The 25,515-nt window shown below is 34.5% G+C and overlaps 1 protein-coding gene across 2 annotated transcripts in view; it reads right to left on the bottom strand.

Annotated features, from left to right (window-relative positions):
- Positions 1 to 308: 308 nt before the first annotated feature.
- LOC132707353 (protein phosphatase 1 regulatory subunit 16A) overlaps positions 309 to 25,515 on the bottom strand; it is a 64,867-nt gene continuing 39,660 nt past the window's right edge. For both annotated transcript variants that reach the window (XM_060679174.1, XM_060679175.1), the window contains exons 3-13: positions 24,641 to 24,842; positions 22,475 to 22,718; positions 21,472 to 21,597; positions 20,964 to 21,254; positions 17,123 to 17,407; positions 14,877 to 14,990; positions 8,890 to 8,941; positions 8,698 to 8,839; positions 2,162 to 2,350; positions 1,996 to 2,107; positions 309 to 560 (exon numbers count right to left, since the gene is read on the bottom strand). In XM_060679174.1, coding sequence (XP_060535157.1) covers positions 330 to 560; positions 1,996 to 2,107; positions 2,162 to 2,350; positions 8,698 to 8,839; positions 8,890 to 8,941; positions 14,877 to 14,990; positions 17,123 to 17,407; positions 20,964 to 21,254; positions 21,472 to 21,597; positions 22,475 to 22,718; positions 24,641 to 24,842 — 1,988 coding nt within the window. In that variant the 3' untranslated portion in view covers positions 309 to 329. The remainder of the gene's footprint in view (positions 561 to 1,995; positions 2,108 to 2,161; positions 2,351 to 8,697; positions 8,840 to 8,889; positions 8,942 to 14,876; positions 14,991 to 17,122; positions 17,408 to 20,963; positions 21,255 to 21,471; positions 21,598 to 22,474; positions 22,719 to 24,640; positions 24,843 to 25,515) is intronic.

Raw genomic sequence — 25,515 nt, 5'->3', positions numbered from 1 at the left:
AAACTTAAATCTAAACTCATCGAAATAGTGTATTGTTAGTAAATGTGTTGTTAATAATGTCAATACTCTGTGGAACTTCATTACTTTTACACTACACCAAACACTGTTTAGACCCAGGTGGCAAAACGAAACTTTTGAAAGTTTCCGCGCCCTTTGTTACCGAATTTTTGATTTTTGATTTAATGGCTGAAGGTGTTAAAGAATATGTAAATAATGTTTAAAATTTTTCAATTTCCTCAATTACCCGGCAAACTCGCCCTAGTTAAAATTCAAGAGTGTTTCAAAAGAATTAAAAAAATAATACAATCACAAGTTTTTATTTTTGTTTACTAAATTGGCACAATGTTATTATCTATATCGTTAAATGGCACGTCTTCAAGTCCGACAGCTTCGTTTGCAAAAGCCACATTTCTTAAAATGCCTTCCAACAAACTCGCAATAAATTCATTCAGCACGTCCTGTATCAATTCGCTGTTGATGATTTTCAAAGAAACCCGACTTAAAATCTTGCTGGTCAGTTTGCTGATCAACTTACTGTTGTAAAGTCCGTTTATATCAACCTAAAAGTAAATTAAAATATATGCGCCTTTGATGTGTAACAAAATATATTCTGTGGCACATTAATGAAGAGAAAGAAGTTCATCATCCAACTAGAAATAGCATAGGTTAACGGCATAACCATCAATATCATAAGGTACGACGATACTCCCGTGGCCGAATCGGAAGAACTTCTGCAATTACTGATGAACCAGCTGTTCATCTTTGTCTTAGAGTGAAGTTTTAGATCAACAATCGTGGTTTTTGGGCTTACCAAACATAACGTGAAAACGGGGATAAATCTCAACGGAAAAATTCTTCAAGATATTAAGTGTAAAGTGTTGAAGTGTTTTCTTTACCATAATTTTAAATATGATATACGTAGTTTGGTTACTAGTATACTCAACATTTGTCGACTGTGGCAGGCCACATATGGATACTGGAAGGCGCCTAAATTGAATTCCATTTCAATGTATTCATAGAGCTACAAATCATGAGCACTAACAGTCAGAACCAAATCTTGCGAATAATCAGAAGAATTTGCCCCCATTCTGGAAGTGTACATTGATTCTACAACTGATTTTGATAAGCACATGTTTAATTGTATATCAGAGTCACATTGCACTGAACATGCACTGATTCCAAAATTCTATTCGCTGATAAAATCCCCGCTTGTTATGATTGCACAGAATTTTGCCGTTGGGATCAAATTTGATATTTTGAGACAAGAGAAATCATTCCTGCACTATTTGGCGGATTACAAACCACAACTGATATAAGGTTACATTAAGTAACCTGAATAATGTCAATTCTTGGAATCATCAGTAATGTCATATCAGTAACCCAAGGTAAATGGACACAAAAATTACTACGATCTAAGTGATACTCGAGATGGCCCAGTAGAAGTTTTCATTGTGCAAGACATTGCCGGAGAACTGTTCAGTGACAGTGATTTTATGTTGATGGGAAGAGCAACTTATTCAACTTAATTTCTAGTTTGATGGCGGAAGAAAAACATCTGGAAAATGTGGAAACGGCATTTGGGGGTGCTACAGGAGGATACTAGCATCCAAACTACTTCTAGGAAATTTTGTGAATATATTTCTGACGTTTTTAACAACGACAAACTAATCAACTTTAAAACTACAAGGTCTTCAACAAAATAATACTAGGATACTTCGTCTCAACAGCTGAAAGAAGAAATGCTTTGTCATCTGTAGGCATGCGAAAGACAAAGAGGGAAAAAGGCATGTTGCGAATCAGCTTCATCAATAGAACAATCAATGAAGAAGTTCTGAGAAGAACGCTTTTGGCCTTATTCAAGGTGAACACATAATGCGGCATTAACAACTGCAGCTAATCGTGGAAGCCAAAATTGAGGACGCCACTACTTCATCAAGAAGGAGGAGGACAATTGGGTTGAATCTTATATTTATTAAAGAAGAAATTCAATCATACCTTAAAGTCTTCAATTTCGTAGGCAAGTGTGCTCTCTGACAGGTAAAACCCATTCCTTATATCAAAATTCGCTTTTCCCAAAAGATTAATGTTCAGATTTTTCAATGTTACGCTGAAATGAAAATGGGAATCAATTTTCCACGAATAATAATCTTGTATAATGTACCTAGAGTTACCTCGTCCCCACACAGGCAGCGTCAGCAATCGCGCAAGACTTCTGTAATTTGATGTGATCCGTAATTCTTGAAGAACTAGTGTGATTTCCGCTATCATTGTCCTGGAATTCAGGTTGATACTGGTTGCTACCAGAGACCGTTGTCCGGAAATGGTGATATCAGTGATGTCGGCGGATCCCCTGTGAAGTGCACGCGACATGTGTTTCCCAAACGAAATTTAACGGAGCTGAGTATTATTTGTCTTAATGAGCCCAAAACAGCTAAGAAGGTGAAAGCGAGTCTATATAGCTATAGATAATTTATGGACCTAGTACGGTAAAAATTGTCGTAGAGATGGGAATACGCCATTTGCTGTCTAAACAGCGACCTCCACACACAATTCGCTTTCCAAAACGAGATCTGGGAATATTTTGCCAAAAATACTAGTGTAAAATGCTACATTTCATGTAAAACTCGGAGAATTAAAGAACTGTCAGCGGCCATATTGGTTGTCGTTGGTCTTATTGGTTAGTTTTGGATAGTGAGCATTTCAAATCTCGATATTTTTTCTTCGCGTTTTAAATAAATTCTGTATTATCAGCATAAGCAGGGTCTTTATGTATAGAGATATTAATTTAGTAGTACGAATGTAAATAAGTATTAAACATAAAAAAAAATAGGTTGTAATCTTGCCCTTTTTGAGAAAAAAATTTATATAGCAGTAATTTTTCAATGATTCTGCATTATAATGCTTTAAGAAAACAGGTTTCCTTTTCATTCAAGGAGAGTTGCACCCCAGGTAACGATGAAAACGAGATTAGGTAATACACATTTTAAAAAACCACCAAAATTTACAATTCTCTCTTTTATTTAGCAGTAATTTTTCAATAATTCTGCATTATAATACTTTAAGAAAACAGGTCCCCTTTTCAGAGAGTTGCACCCCAGGTAAAGGTGAAAACGGTAATACACATTTTAAAAAACCATCAAAATTTAAAATTCGCTCGAGTAAATGAAAAAAATGAAATATTCGTTGCTTTTAGGGGTCATTTTATCGGAAGTGTATTATTTTATTTTTCGTTAGCTCGGTATATTTCAAAAATGTAACGTTATTTTTAACACTGCTTACTGCAACTAAAAATGTTGCTGTTTTGATTTCATTTTAAATGATCAATAGTTGACATTATGTGAAAATCAGTGTTTTTGAGCTTGAATGATGGTTATGAATGTTCTAAAAGGACACCGAAATTATTGAGGTGGCGGATTCCTCACATCATTTTATGAAAAAAGTTTCCGGGGTGCAGTCTTTTTTTAATAATGTTTTTTTAAATTAATTAAAATATCTCCTCAAAAATCTTTTTTGTATGATAAATATTAAGTTATTTTTAGTCTAAGTGGAATGTTTTAAGTAAGTTAAAAAAAATACGCTATATATTTACAACGTCTCGAATGAATTCAAGTTTGTAAAATTTGTAGCATCCAAATCATATAGAAATCCTATGAACGATATTCCACTGGCTCCACAACACTTTCTTCTATCATCTTTAGTACATGGAAGAAAGGTCTCTGATAAATATCATTGGAATCAAACTACGTGCGTTTGTCTGGACTACGTTATATTTAAAAATATTTTTGTTAAGCTCGAAATTTCAGATTTTCTTACTACAGTAAATTTACTGTTCTGTTTAGTACCGATGCCATCATGAACATATACGTCGGTGGGATATTTGGTTACTTTATTCACAGTCTGACGTTAAGGTTAGGAATCTACGTTGTAGAAGTGATTGATCTATCGTTGGGATCTACTTATTTGATCAGTCTGGACGATAATCCCTCAGAGATTAAGCGATTAGAGATAGATTATGCAAGCAAAATTTTGGAATATATTTAATCACACCTGGGACGCCATTAATCAAAGTATTTTGTTGTTGACTTTTGACTACATTTCAAAAGCTATAATCTTTTGTGATACAATCATGATGAAATTTCGTGCTGTGTTACCCATTGAATTGATTTTGGTTGCTTACCCATTGAATTGATTTTGGTTGCTCTTTCTATTCGCTAACGACGAAACTGTTAATTTTTTTTTTGGTGGAATAAGAAATACATCCAGATTTATTATGTCTAAATTTCATCATGTTGGTATTTGTAGAAGATTCAATATATCGTCATTATTTAGACTCTATTGTTATAAAGGTTATTTAGCTAATTGTGCTGTTTTCTAAGGACGTCAGCTTTGCCAACTCATTTGTTTAACATAGCAATAAATTCAGTTTTAATTTTTTTTTTGGGATATTAACTTGTTTGTTTAGGTAGCTCTGACGTTGTAGAAGAATATAATCACGTTCTAGCTCAATTTAAATTTAATTCTTACGTTAACGAAGTTGCCCCCGTCCAAGAACTGGTACTTGATATGAATGATTTAAACAATATAAAATCTATTATCTTGGTTCGGGTTTAAAGGCCGTCGTCGTAGTCTACGTCCAACATCGGAGATGGAAGGACCTCTGAAGAAGCTCGCCACTCGTGCTAGCGAAACGTTAGGAAGTAATTCCAATCGACGACGGCCTTTAAACCCGAACCAAGATAATAGCTTATCAACGGGCCGCGAAAGCCTTAACCAATTTATAATATAAAATCATTTGTATTTGAATGTCATGTGATAAATGACTATCCTATTACCGTTATTATGTCTTTAAGGTCAAAAATTAACTAAAGTAATGATGCCCAAACGGAAATATAATATATAAACTACACAGCCTTAAAAAATTACTTGCCAAAAAAAATTGGGAACATATAATTAATTTAAATAACGGAAATATTGCTATGGAAATGTATACTAGAACTTAATTTTCTCATGAAATATTAGGACCTCTCACTCTTATAATAAATAAGAGGCTTCAACGGGACCGTTTGCCAAAGGAATTATTACTTAAAAAAATGACGAAGATACGGCTTTAAAGGAAACATTTTTAATTTACGAAAAAAATATTTATCGGAGAGAACAGTGCGTCAATATTAAAAACGTAGTTATCCGAAAGTGATTCAGTATGGCGTGCCGTGGGGCAGCGTTCTTGTCTCAATTTTATTTACGTTATATATAAATGGTGTGTTACAACTAAAATCAAACAGTATCATAATTATTTATGCAAATGATACGGGGCTACTAAAACTTAAACTTCGAAAAGGATATCGTAATTCACAACAACTGGTACCAACAGCACAAACTAACTCCAAATTTTGACGAAATCAACTACATGAATATCTCATCATATAAAAGTCAAATTTGGGTAACTGAATAGTCAAAGATAATATTACTATTCCTGAAACGTATTCTATACAATATCGCGGTAATACTATAGACGACTTGCTTAGATGGGATACACACATCGCTAATGTAGTTTATAAACTAGGAGGTGACTGTCTAAATTTTACTAGTTACGAGAATTCTTAAAAATCCAACAATTAAAAACCGTGTATACGCCCTTAATAAGAACGCACCCACCATACGGCAACCTTGGCTGGGCTGGAGTTTCGGACAACGACTTTAGACGACTTTTAGAAGACTTTCAGGAGAGTGGCCTGTGGCCTTAAAAATATAATGCACCCTAAGTGTACATTTTAATTGCAAAATAAAACAATGGATAATTGCGACTGATGGACAGCGTATTTTAATGATCTTGATTTAAAGTACTTAAAAAATTTATATCTGTACCATGGCACGACCATCGTCGTCTCTCAACTATGATTATATCTGTTAAGCTAATTTTTCTGGTACTTAGTGATTCCACTCACTAGCATTCTGAAATTATTTTATTTACGTTTATTATTTATATTTCGAAAATTATTATTGCAAAATTTACACTGAATAAAATTACCACCTATTTCATCATGATATTTATAGTACTTTGCTTTAATGACGTCCCAGGTGTAAAAATCTGTTTGATTAAATTTATTTTAATTAAATTTTGTTTGCCTGATTCTAAGTCTAATCGCTTAATCTTACAGCGATCACAGGTTAATCAATGCCAGATCAATCACGTCTACAACATAAAATCACACAGCAAAATAAATAACCCATGGATGTATATTTCCTCGGTAGTACCGATACTAAACGGAAGAATGAAATTACCGAATATTTCTATCTGTAGCATAGATAACGTTTGTTTGAAAACTTTGTTAAAGTTGTTTAAAATGTGTTTGCAAATATTTTAACAATTGTCGAATGCCCTTTGTTTTACCACAAAGATGACTGACATGGATTCGTTCCAAAATATGTTTGTTATAGTTATGAGATATTGCGCCAGGTTTTTTAGTGGTAGTACTCGAAGCTCGTGGTTCAAAGTTCATAAATAATGTGAAACCCTGTTTCCACAACATGTGCATCTTGTCTCTAAGTTTAGAGCTATGGGCCTGTGGGCTGGGCCTTTGCAATAGATTGAGTGTTTTCTGTCTGGTCGTATTCAGTTGGTTCGTATTAATAATTATGTCTCAGGTAAAATTGATATTTTTTCGGGAGTCCCCCAAGGTTCTCACACTGGACTCATCCTTTTTAACTTGTTTATAAATGATATTGTTAGTGTAGTTTCGGAATGGCAGTGTCTTTGGTTTGCGGATGATTTGAAGATATTCAGGGGGGTTGGATCGCGCGAGGATGTTTTGCTGCTTGAGAGAGACGTGGACATGTGGTCTAAGATTAATAGCCTCTCGTTCAGTGTAAAGAAATGCTGTAGTATTAGCTTTAGTCGTTCGTTGAGTATGGTTCACAATCAATATAGCATTGATGGAGTCTAGATCGAGGCCGTCACTACTATTAAAAACTTGGGTGTTTGCTTCGATTCTAAACTAAACTATGCGAGTCCTTGGGTTTGTTGTTCGCAATAGTGGCCAACTTACTCCACATTGTCTTAAACATCTTTATATCTCTTTGGTTCGCTCTAGACTGGAGTATGCATCTGTGGTATGGTCTCCATATTATGCCTGCCATATAGATAACATCGAAGCCGTTCAGAAAGTATTTTTAAGATCTTTGTCTTCAAAGGCGCATATCAATACCTATAATGGGTATCAGATCAACTTCAGTATAATAGCTAAGGCCTTCAATATTGATACTCTTCAAACCAGAAGATCTCAGAGTGATTTAGTTTTCTCTTTAAGATTCTGAATGGTTGGTATTATTGTCCAGCTCTTTTACACAGCATACAATTTAACGCATATTACAGAAGCTGTGATAACCCAATGTTCCACATACCTTACCATCGCGCAAATTATGGAATTTATTCACCTCTTACTAGAATGCTGAAAGCGTGCAACTGTTTAAAGCTTGATCCTTTTGTCGGCAGCCTCCGCTCATTTCGTTCTGATGTGTTCCGTTTGAGTGCTGCCACTTAATTATATTTATTGTTATTGTTACTTTTTGTTCTGGTATCTAGTTGTTACACTGCTGTCTCTTTGCCTTTAATGAATGTAAAAGTTTTTGTAAATTGATTAAACCATAAATAAATAAACAGTTAAAAAGACCAGACTGCAAAATTCTGTGTTCTCAGACTATGCCTCTACCTCTAAAATCCTTGCTAACTGATTTTAATATAATTTGAAATGTGTTGACAATGAAACATGTCAAATGAAAATGAAATATAAACCAAGTGCCTGTGCGATACATAAACGTAAAGAAAATCGCAGCCAATCGATGCCGAATTTAAACCTGCATCCGGCTACGCAATAATATACAGAGTGTTTTATTTGAAACACCATTTTCCAACTATAAAACGATATAATTGCTGCTGAATTTTGGACAGTCACACATATCATCAACGATATCAATTTCCAACGCAGCTTTTTTTAATTTCCGTTTACCACACCAGTTAAAAATGATTATAGTAAGACGCAGTGTTAAAAGTAACTTTATATATTTTAAAACTAAAACTTGCCATGAAATGTTCTAAGACATCAAAAATGAAATAATATATTTCTGGTAAGACGACTCGTGGAAACATTTTTTACATTTAGTGGGACCATTTTCAAAGTTTTGCTTAAGATCTGTGGTGATGTTTTATTTATTTGTTATTATTTATTATTAATAATAATTATTAATCTCGTTTAAAGCAGAATTGAAAATTTTCTGTTAAAAAAACATAAAAACGGTAAATCCTCATGAAAAAATCCATTCGATTGGTCATGAACGATAGAAATGGCCCAAAAGGCCAAGATAACCTACAAATTTGTTTATTGCATTTTATTTCTCAGAGCAGATATTTCACGAATCCTGGAAAGAGCAAAATGTACAGACCATAGAAATGAATGGCCAACCTTATAATTGGTATGAGTTAAAAGCGTCTGCTGCTATGCTGATTTCCTTTCATGGATCATAACGTCAATCAGAACGATTGATTGAATTGATTTCGATGCTTGTTCTTGGTCATTTTTGATTTTTTGTAGCGCTTACATAGTGAATGTCGATTAGAGATCATGAATTGGCAACAAAATCGGTGCGATGGGTGTCAAAATGATATGAATCTTTCCGAGACTTAGAAATTACTTGACGTACCCTATTAATGGTGACTTGACTGTAGATCCGAGGTGCACATTATCGTAATGTATGGGATCCGGCAAAATTTTGAAAGCCGCATTTAACGTTGTATTAATGACCTTCTCTAGTGCCGAGGAATATTCTTGCTGTTTCAAAACCTCTGCAATCAAAAAGATAGTGAAAAATGACAAAGTTTACCGCCAAACTTACCCGATTGGTAAACATGCTGATCACCAAAACCCTGGTAGAAAATGCAAATAAGCTGCAAACAGGCAAAATAGTATTTCATTCTTTCGTTATTATGTTCTCTTCAAAAATACTTAAGTGATTGCATGGTCTCATATTTATACGGTTTTATTCGATAAGATCCATCGATCAAGATTGATTGAAGAATTTAAGTTTTTGGTAGTAATTGATGAGAAAATTATACCGATAACTGTATTCTCTACAGTCACGATTGTTAGCCAACAGTCGATAGGGATCGTTGAAAAATGGCTCCGCCAGATATTAAATGGTTACTTTCAAAAAGTACATCGGCATTATTTCTTTAGATCCTTCTTAAAGCATGGTGGTTGTCTAATAAATGATCTGATGACTTCTTGGATGCAAGTGCAAAATTCAAAAAAAAAAACTAACCTAAATTTTGTCTCTGAAAGATCCCTCCTCTCTAATGTGAAACGTTAAAAGAACATAAGCGTCATTTGCCTATCTTGTCAGCAAAAATAAAATGTTCAAAATCTATGGTTATAAAATAGGGAACTTTAAATATGTTATTTTAATATTTCTCGCTTAATTGTCTGTTTAAAAAACTATTATCACGATTTTTGAGCTACTTCTGTCAATTTTTTACTGTATTGCCGTTGCACTCATGCCCGATTCCATCTATATGCGAACGACATACAACTTTATATTGCTTTTAACGAGAATGAAATTGATATGCCTCAATTAAACGAGGATGTTACTAGATCAATTAATTCATGAAACTTGATCATGTCGCAATTTGGGTTTATTTTTCGATTCAACTTAAGTTAAAACTCGTGTTAACAAATGTATTCAACGCGTCTATAATCTATAAAAACTTCTTCCACGTTTTGTATCGAATACTTAGAAAATGCTACTGACATTAACAGATTTTCTCGTGCATAGTTACTTCAAGTTTGAGGCTTGGATAAGGTCTACTTAGACAGAATTCAGCGTGTCCAACAATGTTCTTTAAGATTTATCTATAGCATCCGTCGTCATCAGCCTTTATATCACAAATTGGAGCAGCTTCAAATGTTATCTCCCTATCAATTTAACAGGAATTATTAACATGACACTAAGCGACCTTCCACAATTTTAACAAACTTAAAATCATATCTATTATGGCTACCATGCATATGCTGTATATTTTTTCGTTATTATCTTTTCACCAGGAGGATGAACTAACAACTCTTTAAATATTGATTTTCATCCTCCTTTTTGTCAAGTTTTAGTTACATGGTACATGGAACACTCTGTATATATCGAAAAAAAAAGGTCACTTTCTTAACAAATTCCTATTCGAATTTTGCATAGTTTAGGCAGAAATTGAGGTTATGTGTTTTTTTTCATATTTGATTTAACCACAGACTAAGGAGATGATGTACTACTCAATCAGTTTTGGGTCTCCTAAATAGGTGTTGCCGTTTTGGCGAATTCAATTAACAAAATCTCAAGATTTTCAAATGGAACACCGTATATTTTTATTCGGATATCAATTCTAGGATAAAAAATAAGGTAAGTTTGTAATTTAGCTTATATTTAAATTTTTCTTACTTTTTGAGATATTGGAGGTTTAAAATAACACCCGTATAAATTCTTGTTGAATTTAAAACTGCCACATTAGGTCACTTGTCACTTTTAATGATACAAGACTAGATATACGAACAAACTGCTAACAATACAGGGTGTCCATTAATATGTGGAGACTTTGAGAAAACCCGACTAGAATTCATGTTTAATTTAAGTATAATTTACATCCTGTTAAAATATTGGTAAGCTACTAAGAATATAGAGACTTTGGCTTTGGCTTTTTAAGCAATTATGAAAAAAAAATTGAGAGGGCCCATTTGGCATACGCATGCGCGAGATTTGAAATCTAGTTTTAACCAATGACCTTCCGGCATCCAACAACCCAAATGATCGCTGATAGATCATCAATAAGTTTGGATTCCATATTTTTTATTATCTAATAACTTTATGGTAAGTATTTATCAACAGGTTTCAATGGCAGTTGGTCAATCTCAAGAGTGAATTTGGTCTTGGCGGCTTGGAAATGGACAGGCTTGAGTCGAATATATAAGTAAAAAAGGTGACGTACGCTATGTTCAAAAGTGACGCATAGTTGCGATACGTAAAGATGACAAAATAAGACCCATCGGATTAAAAGCATTCCACATTTAAGATAAAATTAGAGAAACGTTTACACATTGTACAAACCCGAAAGTTTAGAAAAAAAAAACTATCCAATGAAATTTAAAGTTTGATAGGAAATAAGCATCTGCGCTCATCATTATAATTTACCTGGACCTTATTTCTGCTCTGGTTGCTATTACTACTACTACTTTTGGATCAGGAAACTACGCTTGGAGAAGTTCAAGAAATTGTAATAGTGGAATTCAACACATGTGGCGTACCCTTCCCAAAATCAGCTACCACAGAATTTTCGCGATTTGCTCGCCTGAACTATCTATAGTTTTGTAATCATAATACTTCTTTTACATGTGGAGCTAACTGGAAATCTTTCCGACTGGTTTTATGAGGGGTCTTGTGTATGCTAAACCACAACTTAAGGTGCGATAATTCCTGGATTATGACTAGTTTGTTGTCTTGATTCTACTTAATTTTGGTCATTAGAATTTACGCAAACCTTATTTCTGCTTTGCTAATGGGTGTTTTTTTTCAATGTATAGAACTTTAAGTTGGCATTACTGTTCAAAATGGCGACCGAGCTGTCAAGTGATTTATTCTCAGCGTGGTTTGGCAATTCATCAGACGGTCATCAACTAAGGCGTAGATTCGTCGAATGGGCCCAAGACAAGGTTGCCGTTGTTCCCGATTTTCATAAGCGAATTTTGTTTAACGATAAAGCGCACTTCTGGTTGAATGGAGCGAAGCTAATCCTCAAGTGTATGTCGAAACACCTTTACATCCAGAAAAACTGACTGTTTGGTGCGCTTTATGGGCTGGTGGAATCATTGGTCCGTACTTCTTCAAAAACGATGATGGCCAGAACGTTACAGTCAATGGTGATCGGTATAGAGCTATGATTACTAACTCTTTCATTCCTGAATTGAATAACCATGATGTCCAGGAGATGTGGTTTCAACAAGACGGCTCAACATGTTACACAGCTCGTGCCACAATCGATTTATTGAAAGACACATTTGGTGACCTCCTAATTTCACGTTTTGGACCTGTGAATTGGCCTCCAAGATCTTGTGATTTAACACCGCTAGACTACTTTCTGTGGGGCTATGTAAAGTCATTGGTCTATGCGGATAAGCCACAAACGCTTGACTTTTGGACTTTGGAAGACAACATTCGCCGTGTTATTGCCGATATACGGCCACAAATGTTGGAAAAAGTCATCGAAAATTGGACGTCCAGAGTGGACTACATCCGCGTCAGCCGTGGCGGTCATGTGCCAGAAATCATGTTTAAAATGTAATGCCACAAGATTATCTTTCGGATAAATAAAATTCATGTCAATCGAATAATCCATCGTTGTTTTATTGCTTAAAGTTCTATATATTGAAAAAAAAAACACCCCTTATATGGGAAATGAAAATCTTTCTAAATCACAGAGCGACTTTAGAAAGGGCCTTGTGTGTGCTACATCACTACTAAGTAGTTAAGGTCATTTGTTCTATTTGATTTTTCTGAAACTTTGGACATTTTGAGTCACCGAAACTTTGCTTGACCTTCAGGAAATAGGAGGCTACTTGTTTTCAACCCACCCAAATGTATGGTATAAAATGCTTTCCACATCTGTAACTTTTGGCTGAGGTAATAAAAAACTATATCAACTTCAATATGTACTTATTCATAATATCAATTTCAAAAAGTTCCTAATTCAATTTAAATTCACGACATTGTAACAGCTAAAATAAATTTTTCTAATATCTTTTGAAAAATTTACCAAGTATTTACAAACAAAAATTACGAACTCTTTACATTATTACACGAAATAAACATATTATACAATACATAAATAATACTCATATAAGTTTGCACAATACTGCCGCTTACGCTATGTGCCGAAATCTAAATCTAAATACGACGCAATAAATAAAAATAAGTACAAACTTTTAAATACTTCAGCCCAAATATTGATCGTAGGAAGCACAATCTTGATAGGAAGCAAATTTTCATACGGATTGCTATTTACGCTACTCTACAGGCACTTTCTCAACATTCACGTTATACGAACAAAAAGGTACACTAAGTGTTATCACATTTTTGGAATGTTTTGTTAAAACGAACTACATCAACGGGGAAGTTGATATTAGATATTAGATACTTTAGTGATTGATATTTTAATGTATATTTAAATACCTACGTAACCTCACTCAAAAACTCATTTTCCCGTTACTAAAAACAGTTCGTAGAAAACTTTTGCACGTTCATTAATGATATTTTTTTCCTTATGGTGGTTAAGATCTCAAAATTTAATGGCAAATGTTAAAAATGCAGGCGTATAGAGCGAAGGAACAGCATTTTTGTTTCTAAAAACTGCTCGGAATATTTTTACTTGTTCTTAAGTTATTACGGCGGCCTCTTTTTTCTCTAAATTGTCCATTTATACAAGAGAGGAACTTATATTACTAGATAATGCATATCTGCGCGGAATACAATTTTATGTGCAATTTCAATTTCATTGATTGAGATTGAGATAATTCTTAGAATGCATTGGAAGGACGTATCTTATTTGGTAACCATTTATCTCGGGTTTTCACAAAATTGACAGGTTGCACATGATGGAAAACGCATCGAGCGTTATACAGGGCGTCCTGAAATTAAAGAACCAAATTTTTATGGTTGAAAATGAACCCTACAGGGTGTGGAAATTATTTAAAAAAATTTTTTTTCAAACCATATTCCATTGACATTTCGTACCTTTAAAACACCAAAATGTATTTTTTGATGCGAAATATTACCAGTGACATCGCAAAATTTCCAAAATTGTGACCATAATTTTAAATATTTCGGCTTGCATTAAAAATTTAGTTTTTTATTTAAATACGAAAATTAATTTCTTTTTTCTTAAAAAATATTCCATATAAATTGGGTCGTTGGTAATTTTTTAAAAAAATGTGTATTTTGCTGCCAAAATGTCAATGAAATATCTAGAGCAGTTTGAAAATTATAATAAAAATTGTTTTTTCTAAAAATTGTGGAAAGGAAGCTTTTTCCGGGCATAAAACTAGGATTTATTTTGGATCTAGTATGTCAAATGCAATGACATTATTATTATTATTATTATTTACAGTTTAAATGAAAATTGTTGTGGAATGGACATATTAATGAACAAATAATGGGTTCATAGTGCTATATTTCTCTCTGCAATTTTTTCTTGTTTCTTTGGAAACTATATATTCTTTTTAATTTCGTTTGATAAGATTAAATTAAAGAAATATACTAGGGTGTAAAAAAACGCAAGTTAATATTAGATAAAATGAAAAATCTGCATGCAAAAAGAAAGAGCGTTTTAAAATTGCGGCACAACTTTTCCGTTCCCCTGTACAATGACTCAATAACCAAAACGTGCTTTCAATTAGTTCCAAGAGTTAGCGAGAGATGGCACCATGACCGCGCGCGCGCGCCATCTGTTATAGCCCGCCAGAATTACAGGAAAATTTTACCAAATCTTAACTATCTGCTTTTTGCACCTTAATGTGGATGACATGGACAACCTGGCACTTTTGTTCCAATAAATTTAGATTAATTTGTCTTCGCATTTTGCACTTTGCAAAGCGTTTTAAACACAAATGAACACATTGGATATGTAAACCCTATTTAACGCCTTCCATTAAAATATGTCCGGGTTATCACTGTATAGAGCAACACCTTTTAGATTTCGCGTATTCTATATTTTCTTCGGTCGTGTTGCCGGTAAATCGAACAATATCCATTGTGCTAGGACTGACGCTGGATTCGTCTGAAACACTACCTACCGGCGTGCCCAAATTGTTTACATCGTTTGTGCTGTTTCTGATTTGCATACGTTGCTTCTTCAAATCGGCCAACGTACCGTTGCCGTTGATGGTCACCACAACGTGTACCGTTACCTGAAACAAAATATATTAAGTGTTTAACGTAAACCTAACTTAATAAAATTATATAACTTATATACTTATATAAAAGAGACATGCTCAAAAAAATTGTTTTATTATTTTGATCAAATACAAGTAATAATTATTAAATATCAACAACAAAAACAACCTATCAAACATGACGCAATCATTAACCGTATAATTTTGATTAGAGGAAGTCTGCAATAGTATATTATGACACGAGCGGAGCGAGCTTTTAATAAACGAGTGAGTTTAAAAGGTTAGCGAACGTGTTGCATACTATACTTTTTCTATGACCGTTAGTTTTTGGGTATCTTTTCGCAAAACAACACGAATACATTCACTGACATGACCGTCAGAATTGACAAATGTCAAAATTCAAAGCGTGGGAAATATCTCCGAAAACATCCGTTTGCCCCCAAATCCCTTCGGTAAAATCCCGGGAATGTCCGAAGTGGCTCGGATTCATGGGGAACGAAAGTGACGTGTAGAGTGACGCTTCCCGCACGCTAGATCGGTTGGTAATTAGGTATTTTACAGACGGGAGTAGAAAATATACTATTACGTCACCAAATAACCTATAAGTACGGCAAATTTTGGCGACCAAGTGAAATTACTTCCAGATTTCGCGAAACGCCGCAATAATGGAAGTTTTGGCGAACAAGTTTTGAAGATTATTTAGTCGCCACTGGGCAAAATGAATATTCAGATAGTGTAAAGTTCGTGATAGTACGAAATCTAATCGGTACTGAGTCTGCTAGAATTATGTTTACCTCCGCAATTCCGCAAGGAGAAGTTACCCAAAACCAATGCACAATATCACTAATTAAGAAGTAAGTTAACCCCCTTAATATTAATTAATGTATTGAGCGATACAATTTGTTGAAAATGTGACTAAAACATAGCGGATACAAATGAAACAAATGAACACAAGGCTGTACGAGACAAAATTGTTGTAGGCATAAAAAATAAAACAACAAGAAAATCCTTATTTAATAGTTATTGGCCATTTTTCGCATTGGATTGGAATGTGCTTAAAAAAAAAACATTAATTCCTTTCAGGATATTTTTACCAAATTTGGTTACTCAGAATTTATTACAGCAGATAATTTACGGTTTATTTCAAATTCTTGTTGAAACTATTATAATGAAAATGTAATATAATGACTCCCCTATAGTAACCCTTAATATATCGCCAGCTCAAATGCTACAAAGTTAAATGTTCAAAGTTCAAGTTCCAGTTACTAGGTAGTAACTAATTGCAACCGAAAATTCAATATCACATTGTGTAAAGTGTTTCGCATAACAAAGAAATAAAGTAAATCTGCAATATGATCGAACAGCTCGAAGAACTCCAATAGTTTATAAGAGAGATGAGCTTGTAATTAAAATTGATAAAGAAAATATATGGGATAAAGCTGTAGTTATTAAAAAAGCAAAGGTCTTATTGGGTGAGACAGGAACTTAATGACAAAATTGTCAGGGTTAATATAAACGAAATGAAACCCTCTTGTGTTGAAATGGCAGATGTATTGTAATAAGAATTAATTCACATCATATGGAAGATTGGTGTAAATTTAATATTATTTAATCAGTAATAAAGTAGTTCTCTTATCGACAAGAGGTTGATCAGTATAGATAGATAGATATTTATTTATTTAGTTCCGAACACTACAAAAAAGTAGGAAGGAACAAGTCATTAAAAAGAGACAAGAAAGGGAAAACGTGCAATTTTCACAAATTTATTCAAACAAACGAAAAAAAGGTCACTAAAATCTTCCGCTGCCATAAAGGTATAAAAACAACTCCTAAAAAACTATTATTAAAATTAAATCTACAGTAAAGATTATTAATTTATCTAGAAAAATAATCTTTTTTAAAAGATCACATCTAACGGGCCTTATTTTTTTCTTGAAAATATTTGTATGTTAGTATCGGCAATAACGTTTTTTTGAGAATAAAAAGAAGGAGAATAAAAACATTATTATTATCTAAAAAAACGGCTGAAGACTTATGAAGGAAACACGCTGCGGTGTACCCATATTATATGTAAAATACCAACCAAATAAAATTTTGTACTTATAATTTTTTTTATGTAAATTAAATTTAATATTAAAATTGCGAACCTTTCCATTAACGTCCGTCGTGTAGGTTTTCTCCTTGGTTTCCATCACATGGTTCTCGAGCATCGAATCATTGTCTTTTCCTTCCGGGTCCCTACGGTGACTGTCAGCTGTTCGCAGCACCAGGGCGTTATCGGGAATATCGCTGGCTATACTGCTGGTATCACCTTTGATGAAGCTCACGGTAGAGTTGTAGTCCACGTTGTTGTTATTGTTTGGTACTGATGGTGGGACCGCTGCGCTCTTGTTCGCGGATGTGGACACATTGTTGTCGTTTGTGTCGATATTCTGTAACAAACGCCAATATGATGGTATTTGATTTGATAAACCAATCCAAGATGGTGGAAGCGGGATCAAAACGTAGCCTGTCTTTATAATACTGAAATACTTTAAAACCAAACTATATTTCTATTATATCTGATCAACTAGGCTTTTTGGTAGATGTTACAGTGAATATTTCGCAATTGTCCATTCATTAGATCTACATTCATGGTCTATATAAACTAATTTTAAACTGAGGAAGCTTGGATTTTGTGATGACCTTGTGGCATTCACTCATAGCTTAGGTGCATGGCTAGTGGCGGCGTTCCTCAGGGTAGCAATTTAGCGCCATTGATATTCTTGCTTTTCATTAATGATATAGTAGCTAATATTAATAGTCAAATTTTGCTCTTTGCTGATGATGTGAAATTGTTTAGAATAATTGAAAGTGTGGTCGACTGTATATCTCTGCAGAATGATTTGGAGATTATTGGTTCTTGGTGTGCATCTGGATACAGATAAATGTTTCGCAATGACATTTTAAAACAAAACTGATACTATAACTTTTAATTACCCTCTGGATCATGTATTTTTAAGAAAATGTGACAATTTCAAAGACCTGGCACAAAACTCTCCTTCATAAATTGTGTTGACAAGTGCATTCATAGTGAGAAACTCTGAATGTGACACATTTGATAAAGAGACGGTGTTGTCGAAACAGTTGTCATGTCAAAATATATAATTTCGTGAAAATCTGAACTTTTAGTTCTTATTTATTTTAAGGCATTTTCTCATCTTCTCATTTAGAATTCAATCAGAAACAATTCTGGTAATGTCAGGCGAAGCAAAAATTTGCAGTTCATTTGTTCGTTATTATTTTTCCTTTTTTATATAATAAATAACGAAGCTGCGTTGATTTTGTTGTTTTTGTCGGTTTCTGATGTAAAAAGTTAAAATTATACTTCTTCCTAAGGGGGGAATACCAGGCATGTAAATGAATATTCGAAATAACCGGTGTTCAATTTGTAATAAACTTATAGTCTACATTGGAAAAATTGTTTTGTTTTTCGCTAATTTCTGAAAAAAAAAAGACATGGAAACAGCGTAAGAAACAACTTAAAGCAAATGTACGAGTTTTGGTAAAAACTGCAAGACATGCATGGATATAGATACTTTATAGATGGACCACGAACAACGCAATAATCCAATCTGCACATGTACCCTGACTTATAACCCAAATAATTGGAGTTGATTTAGCAGATTCAAACTATCCAAGTGTTATAGAAATTTGACAGCTTTTTATCTTCTGTGTTTATGTTAAGTTCTGTATTCTGTGTAAGTAAGGTTATAAAAGTAGAGTGTATGTTTGGCGTCTTCGTTTTTCCGCCCGTTTCCCTCAAGTTGTAACAGATCACTGGCCTAGGTTTTCCGAGTTTTGGAAAAATTTCAAGTCAATGTTTGATGACAACGGCTTTACAGTTTTCTATGTACGCTGAGGAGTAAAATAGAGCGGTAGAAGGCAGGTAAAATGCACAGAGAAACAGAGAAAATAGAAATAGGAAAATACAATTGCACTCCGTCTTGCGAAGGTAAAATATTCTGTATTTGATACTTGTGATACTTGAGTTAGACATTTTCTCGTGCTAGAAGATAATCACTCGAAGTATACGGTTAGTTTATTTTTTAAAATTCAAAGACGAAGTACCAGATTGTTTGAAGAACTTCAACAATCTTGTAGAAAACCAGCTGTACTAAAGGGTTACAATTTTGAGACTACACAATGGAGTAGAGTTTGTAAATAATGAGATGGAAAACTGTCTTATCAAAAATGGCATTATCCATCGAAAGATAAACTCATATACTCGAGACAAAACAGGATAACGTAGAGGCTAAACTGTACAATAGTGGAGCGAGCAAAGTGCTTATTATTATTGGAAAAAATATGATATGATACAATTATTGTATCGCACAGCCATTATAATTTAAGCAGTTCCAAAAATCTCACATCACCATATATTATTAATATTGAAAAATAATATTTATATATATTATAAACGCTAATTACAGATTGTTAGAAAATGTCAAAAATTATGGAAATAAAACAGAACTTACTGTGTACCTCAAACACACCACAGGCACTTTTTTGCGCCTCATAATTTTTCCCCATCAGGCCGGTAAGACATCTTATCTTCACTTGAAGCGCATTCGATTTAAACACATATATTTTTCAGTGCAAACTGCTTCTTTTATTACATAAATAAACTCTCGAGTACGGTTTCACTTTAAGAATTTTGTTAAGCTTGCCGCAACTGCGAATTTTTAGTAGCTTTGATTTAATTATATTACTAATTTGTGAGCAGTATACTTTCAAACTGCCAGTTACTCCACATAGTCAGTCATAGGAAATAATTTAATGGGTCTTGATTATTAGTTGAAAACAATTAATAATAAAATTGTCCCGCCGACACGATAGTGGGACACAGCGTGTCTAATTATTGGGAAAACTCCAATATCCTCGCCAATAGCTTAAAATAAGAAAATATATATTTTTGAACAGATTTTGAAGTTTTGATGCGTTTGGTATGTATAACTGAATACAACACCAAAAAGAAATTAAAAACTGTATTGATTCGTATCCAGCTATATACAGGGTGTTATTGAAAAACGTCACAGAATTACTTTACAATGTAGCTTGAAGAATTCTACGAAATGTTTTTTATGAAAACCATTAGCCCTACAAACTGGATATTATCCCACAAATCACAGTTAGAATCATTCAGAGAGAAAAAAAATTGGTGCTTCGTGAGTCGAGTTCACATCAGAAGTGGGATGAACTCTCCAGCACAACAGAATTGACGTGTCAGGGACAAAGACGAATAATCTATTTAATCTCAGAATAACTATTCGTAACTCTCACTTCACATTTTTGTATGAAATATGGAGCTGACCTTAACACGCACTTACGATTTCAACCAACAATTAAATGAAAAATAAAAATTTGAGATACTTTTAGTTATCATCTTTCATAATTGAATGGTTATTATTTTTTAAATGAAATAGAGCTAAATATTTGGGCACATAAAGAGTACTGTGGTATAGGAGAATTAAATCAGCGACCTCGTCTTGAATACAAAAAGAGAATCGATGACGTCACAGATGACAGTGTCTTAACCAAGACACGTCATTCGTCACTAAGTTTTCCAGCGTGGTTAAAGCAAAGAACCGTTAAATTTTAATGGAATACCGTGTCGAATGTAGAGAGAGAGGCAAGTAAAATTAATAGAAATGGCAATATTGCATATTTTCAATAAAGTAGACACATCCCGATAAACAGCCGCAAACAGACATGAATTGTCCATAGTTAATAATCGATCAAGTGTACTGAATGAGATATTACCTTGTGAGTAAATGTTTTGTAATTAGAATGTATTCTTCTAAATTATTTATTATTTGTCATGTTTCAATTCAAACGAAGCGTGACGTCGGCAGTTTGAAGGGCACTGACCACGTCACAGAACTGTTCACTGATTTAAAATCGCTTTATAGCGTTTAGAACCCCAGATGGATATAGTAAAATGCTTACCGACGTCCCAGCCAGGAGGCGGAATCGCGCTTCTTCGACAGCATCTCTCCTAGCAGTTAAGCCCTTGTCGCGTAAGGACGTCCTTCTGACCGACTGGGTACGGGTGTTGCTCTGAGATCGTCGCACTTTCCTTTTGGCTTCCGCCTGCCTTTTGATTTCCTGTTCCGTCTGCAGTTCTAGTATCCTCTCCTTGATTTCGGGATCCTCGCAGATATCCGCAGGCGTCTCGTCGTTTCTGTTTTTAGCATTGAGATTGGCGCCGGCGTACGTCAGCATCTCGAGAACTTCTATCTGAACCCAGAAATTATGTCTTAACACTTTATTACACATTTCCTTTGTACTCAGTCAGTACTCCTACGGAACTGAACAGATATAGAGAAGCCCGGTTGCGTTGTGTAACATATCATTTCTAGCGTAATTATGAAACCGTTAATACCATAAAAATGGAGAGTTATCTGGTAAACGTTAGAAACATATTGTATGCGCATGTTGAAAATAGGAAACTTACATGCCCCCAGCATGCTGCCGCATGAGAAGGTTGCCAATCATCTTTGTCGGTAACATCTGTTCGGACGCCCTGATCCAGAAGAAACTCTATCACGGAGAGGTAGCCGTTAGCAGCCGCTATATGAAGCTGTAAATGAACAGGTATATTGGTAAATGGAGTCAGTTTTAAGTAAATAAGTACATTTCCAACTATGTCCCTTATGCTTCAGTTAGGTACGTTTCGAGCATTTTCAAAAATAATACTTTGAATTTTAATATACTAGCAATGAAATAACAAAAATTGTTATGTTGGAAATACCATTTGAATGAGCCCATCCTTTAAAAAAATGGCGTCAGTTGACGTGACTGCGCCAAATGGAATGTTGACGTCTTCAAAATAACTTATCATCAAAATAAGCTAGTGGTAAACATTGTATTTATAGATACAAAGAAGTTTAATTTTAATCTCCCAATAAAAGAGATTTATTTTATTTTTATCCAAGCGCTCTAGACCTTTAAATGGCTTTTTTTACATTACAGCGAAGTAGCGTTTTCTTTGGTTGGTTGAACTGGCCACGGAAAAACATTGGGTTTCCGGTTAATTATAAAAATGTACTGTTTTAAAAATGAAAAGTCGATGTTCAATTGTTTTTGGTAGTTTAACCTAAACTAACCAAAACATAGGGAAGTACAGTTACCAACAAAAAAAAATATTCAAGGAGAAACCGATTACTAAATTATATCACGGAGGTTTTCTAATTAGGGTAACTGCTAGGTATGCATCTTAAACGCAGTTCGCCAAAGTCATAAAAATTGGCTAAATACGAACTTGTTGCCACACATAAAAGATAGCGCTGGCTACATCACTTTGCAATTGGGGGGCCAGAGATGGCACCACTTTGTGATTCTAATTTCATTGCAAGTGACATCTCGTTGTAAAGGAGTGGCATTAAACCAACGGCAGCCCTTTGCTTATCGCGGGAAAGTTTTTACATGATGTCATATTGCTAAAGATGTTGAGTTACCGGGGTTGCTCCCTGCGAATCATACTGCTCCAAGGATTCGCTTCTAGCTGCCATAATCCTCATGTCCGCCAGCATCTTCCTTTCGGTAGCTGCCCGAGTTTCGTCGATAAGCTGCTGGGTCACGCCCCTTTTCGCCATTTCGCTTTCGATATAATCCAACGCCTGTTCGTCTTCGCAAATGTCGTACGGCATGTTTCCATCGGCGTTTACTGCCAGCAGATTGGCCCCTCGGGAAATCAGTATCCTGAATATTACATTTAAAAAAATCATAATTATAAAATCGGTTATCTCAATCTTCTATCAATGCTCTGGCAATCCTGCACGTTTTTAATAGATATCAAACAAATATCAAAAGATATCGTGTTAGTTGACGCAACCGTAGTTCCTTAGAGAATTTTTCAAACTCTTCATGCGAAATATTCAATTTCCTGGTTAGTTTGCTATAATTTTATATACTTTTTAAACTACTGTCAAAAGTGATAATGTTTTCATGGTAATTTTGAAGCGCCTGATGAATTAAGTAAATCACTACCATTGAAAAACTCGCCGTTTTTTTACCCCTTAAATATTTGTTAGGAGAAACGAATTTCGCTTCGGTCCATGGTCACGAAATCTGAACGGGGCCGTTTTATATAACCACAATTTAGCTATTTGGTATCATTTCCTGGTTAAATCGAATAAATATAACAGCTTGGCTAATACTGTGCAGCTGACATTTTGCGACCACAGTTCAAATTTAACCATCTACTAAGTAGGTTAACTACAGGATTACCAATGTTTTGTAATTAAGAATATTAATCAATTCGTAATGAGGGATAAACTGCAAAGAGAAGGGGATATATCGTAATCCTTTTGACACTTATAAATCCATGGAATTTCTCTTGAACTCCTCTGGAATTATTTATAATTCATTTATAATATTACACGGAAAAAGTAATCATAGTGACTGGTTTCATGAAAAACACGTACGACTTTTTTCAATGTTTTGAGGAGTGTTGTCATTGCAAACTTCATTGTTTATATATTTCAAGTACTCTCACTGTCAAATAAAAAAACTCGGCGTTGTCACAAATACGTGAACGAAAATGGTTAAATGGATAGAAAATCCAAGAATGCTACGATGGCCATGTAGCATCGACGATAATTTTTCGACATTAAGTAGCACTCCTAAGTTAGCTTTGGAAGTGTCTAACCCCGAAACGATTGACAAAATCAAGGAGATAATTTTAAGTGATCGACGAATCAAAGTTAGGCTTGTCGCAAGGAACAGTGGCTTCAATTTTGCAGGAAAAATTGGGTGTGAAAAAATTTCGGAAAAACATTGATTCCTTGGGAAAGGAAACAACGATAATCGGAGAGTATTATGAGCCATTATGGGAACAGCTGAACAAACGAAAGCGTCCTGAAGAAGAGAAGATTTTGTTCCGCGAGTGCCGACGTAAGTGAATGGCTTCGTGGGCAAAGGTCTATCGAAGAAACAAATGCCCATTTTGAGGGCCTCCCAAAATCATACACATCCTTGGATGATATTGATAGTTCAGATTTAAACTGTTCTGACCACTAACTTTATTTAATATGTAGTTATTATGTATATAATTATAACCATACAATATTTTTTGGTTCAACTTATTTTTGCTACTAGCCAGGACGGGTTTAAAAACTTTAATAGCATTATTACAGTCATGCCCATTTATCGAAATTAGTGTTTTGTGAGACTTACGATCACCAGTTCCATATTCTTTATTTTTTTACCAAACAAATCAATATCTCACGACTGTAAAGTATCAAAGTATCAGTATCAATTAATCTGTATTAGGAGATTATCAGCCTTGTAACGATATTGCTATTTTTTTCGTGCTTGATAAGACCAATACATCAAGCAGTTGTCAGAGTGTGCACTTTTAGGATTAAATGAAAAAAGCCCCAACGAAACACGTAGAATTTTAATTTTACCGTAGAAAATTTACATTTTACAACACCTGTGGAATACGGTTACACTTCAAAGCTGATTTGCATAAATAGTTGAAATTCTACAGGTATCTGAATACTTTCTCCATGCCCATCGATCTGGGTTAGATGAATGCGAACATGCTCGAATTGAAATTGCCAGTAAAAAATCTCTTGTTCCCCCCTCAAAAACCTAAAGACTAAAGGGCAATCTCTTACCTGACGAGTTTTATATGTCCGCAAGTAGCTGCCGCGTGTAAAGGGGTCCACTTTTCACTATCCTCCGCGTTGACGTTGGCCCCATATTCGAGAAGCAGGAGTAACATGGCTTCGTTATCATCTATGCAACACTGGTGCAGGGCCGTCAGCCCATCCTCGTTGCACGAATCGGGACTCACCCCGCGCATAAGTAATCTCCTTACTACAAAATAAAGTAGATCATATTCTAAACTTACGTGAACGTAAGGGGAAATTATATATATATATATATATATATATATATATATATATATATATATATATATATATATATATATATATATATATATATATATATATTCTCACGTATTGATTCACGGATGGAAAAATGTGATCACATTTTTCCATCCGTGAATCAATACGTGAGAATATCATACACCTTTACGGGAAGGAGACCTTTACAGCCACCAAGTGTTATGAAAAACTAAGACAAAGGAGGGTTATTTCGCTGTGCAACATGAATTTTCTTAAAAACTGCCGCAACCAGAACTTGCTGCCAACATTTACAAGGTTGTCTTATCATACACGCACCAGAAAGACACAAGCTATCCTGGACAAAGCTAGCAAGGCCCTACTCCAAGACCAGATCAGGCGGACCCGGTACGAAATTAGTGAGACTGCGCTACAACTTTTCAGACTCCACCTGAAACTGAGCAACAAGATCCATCAGTTGCTGTGGGACCGCATAGAATTATTAACATCATGGCGCACTGAGAAAGACAAGGACATCACGTCAAAAAAACTGTGGAAGAAATTAGAAATCCTTCAGTCAAATTCCAAAAAATCAGGACAAGTGCCAAATACAAACCGAAGCAATACAGTTCATAATATTTCAG

Source organism: Cylas formicarius, unplaced genomic scaffold (genome assembly GCF_029955315.1).
Source record: "Cylas formicarius isolate icCylForm1 unplaced genomic scaffold, icCylForm1.1 PGA_scaffold_9__14_contigs__length_23061073, whole genome shotgun sequence".
Lineage (NCBI taxonomy): Eukaryota > Metazoa > Arthropoda > Insecta > Coleoptera > Brentidae > Cylas > Cylas formicarius.
This window is presented reverse-complemented; position numbering and strand designations above follow the sequence as displayed.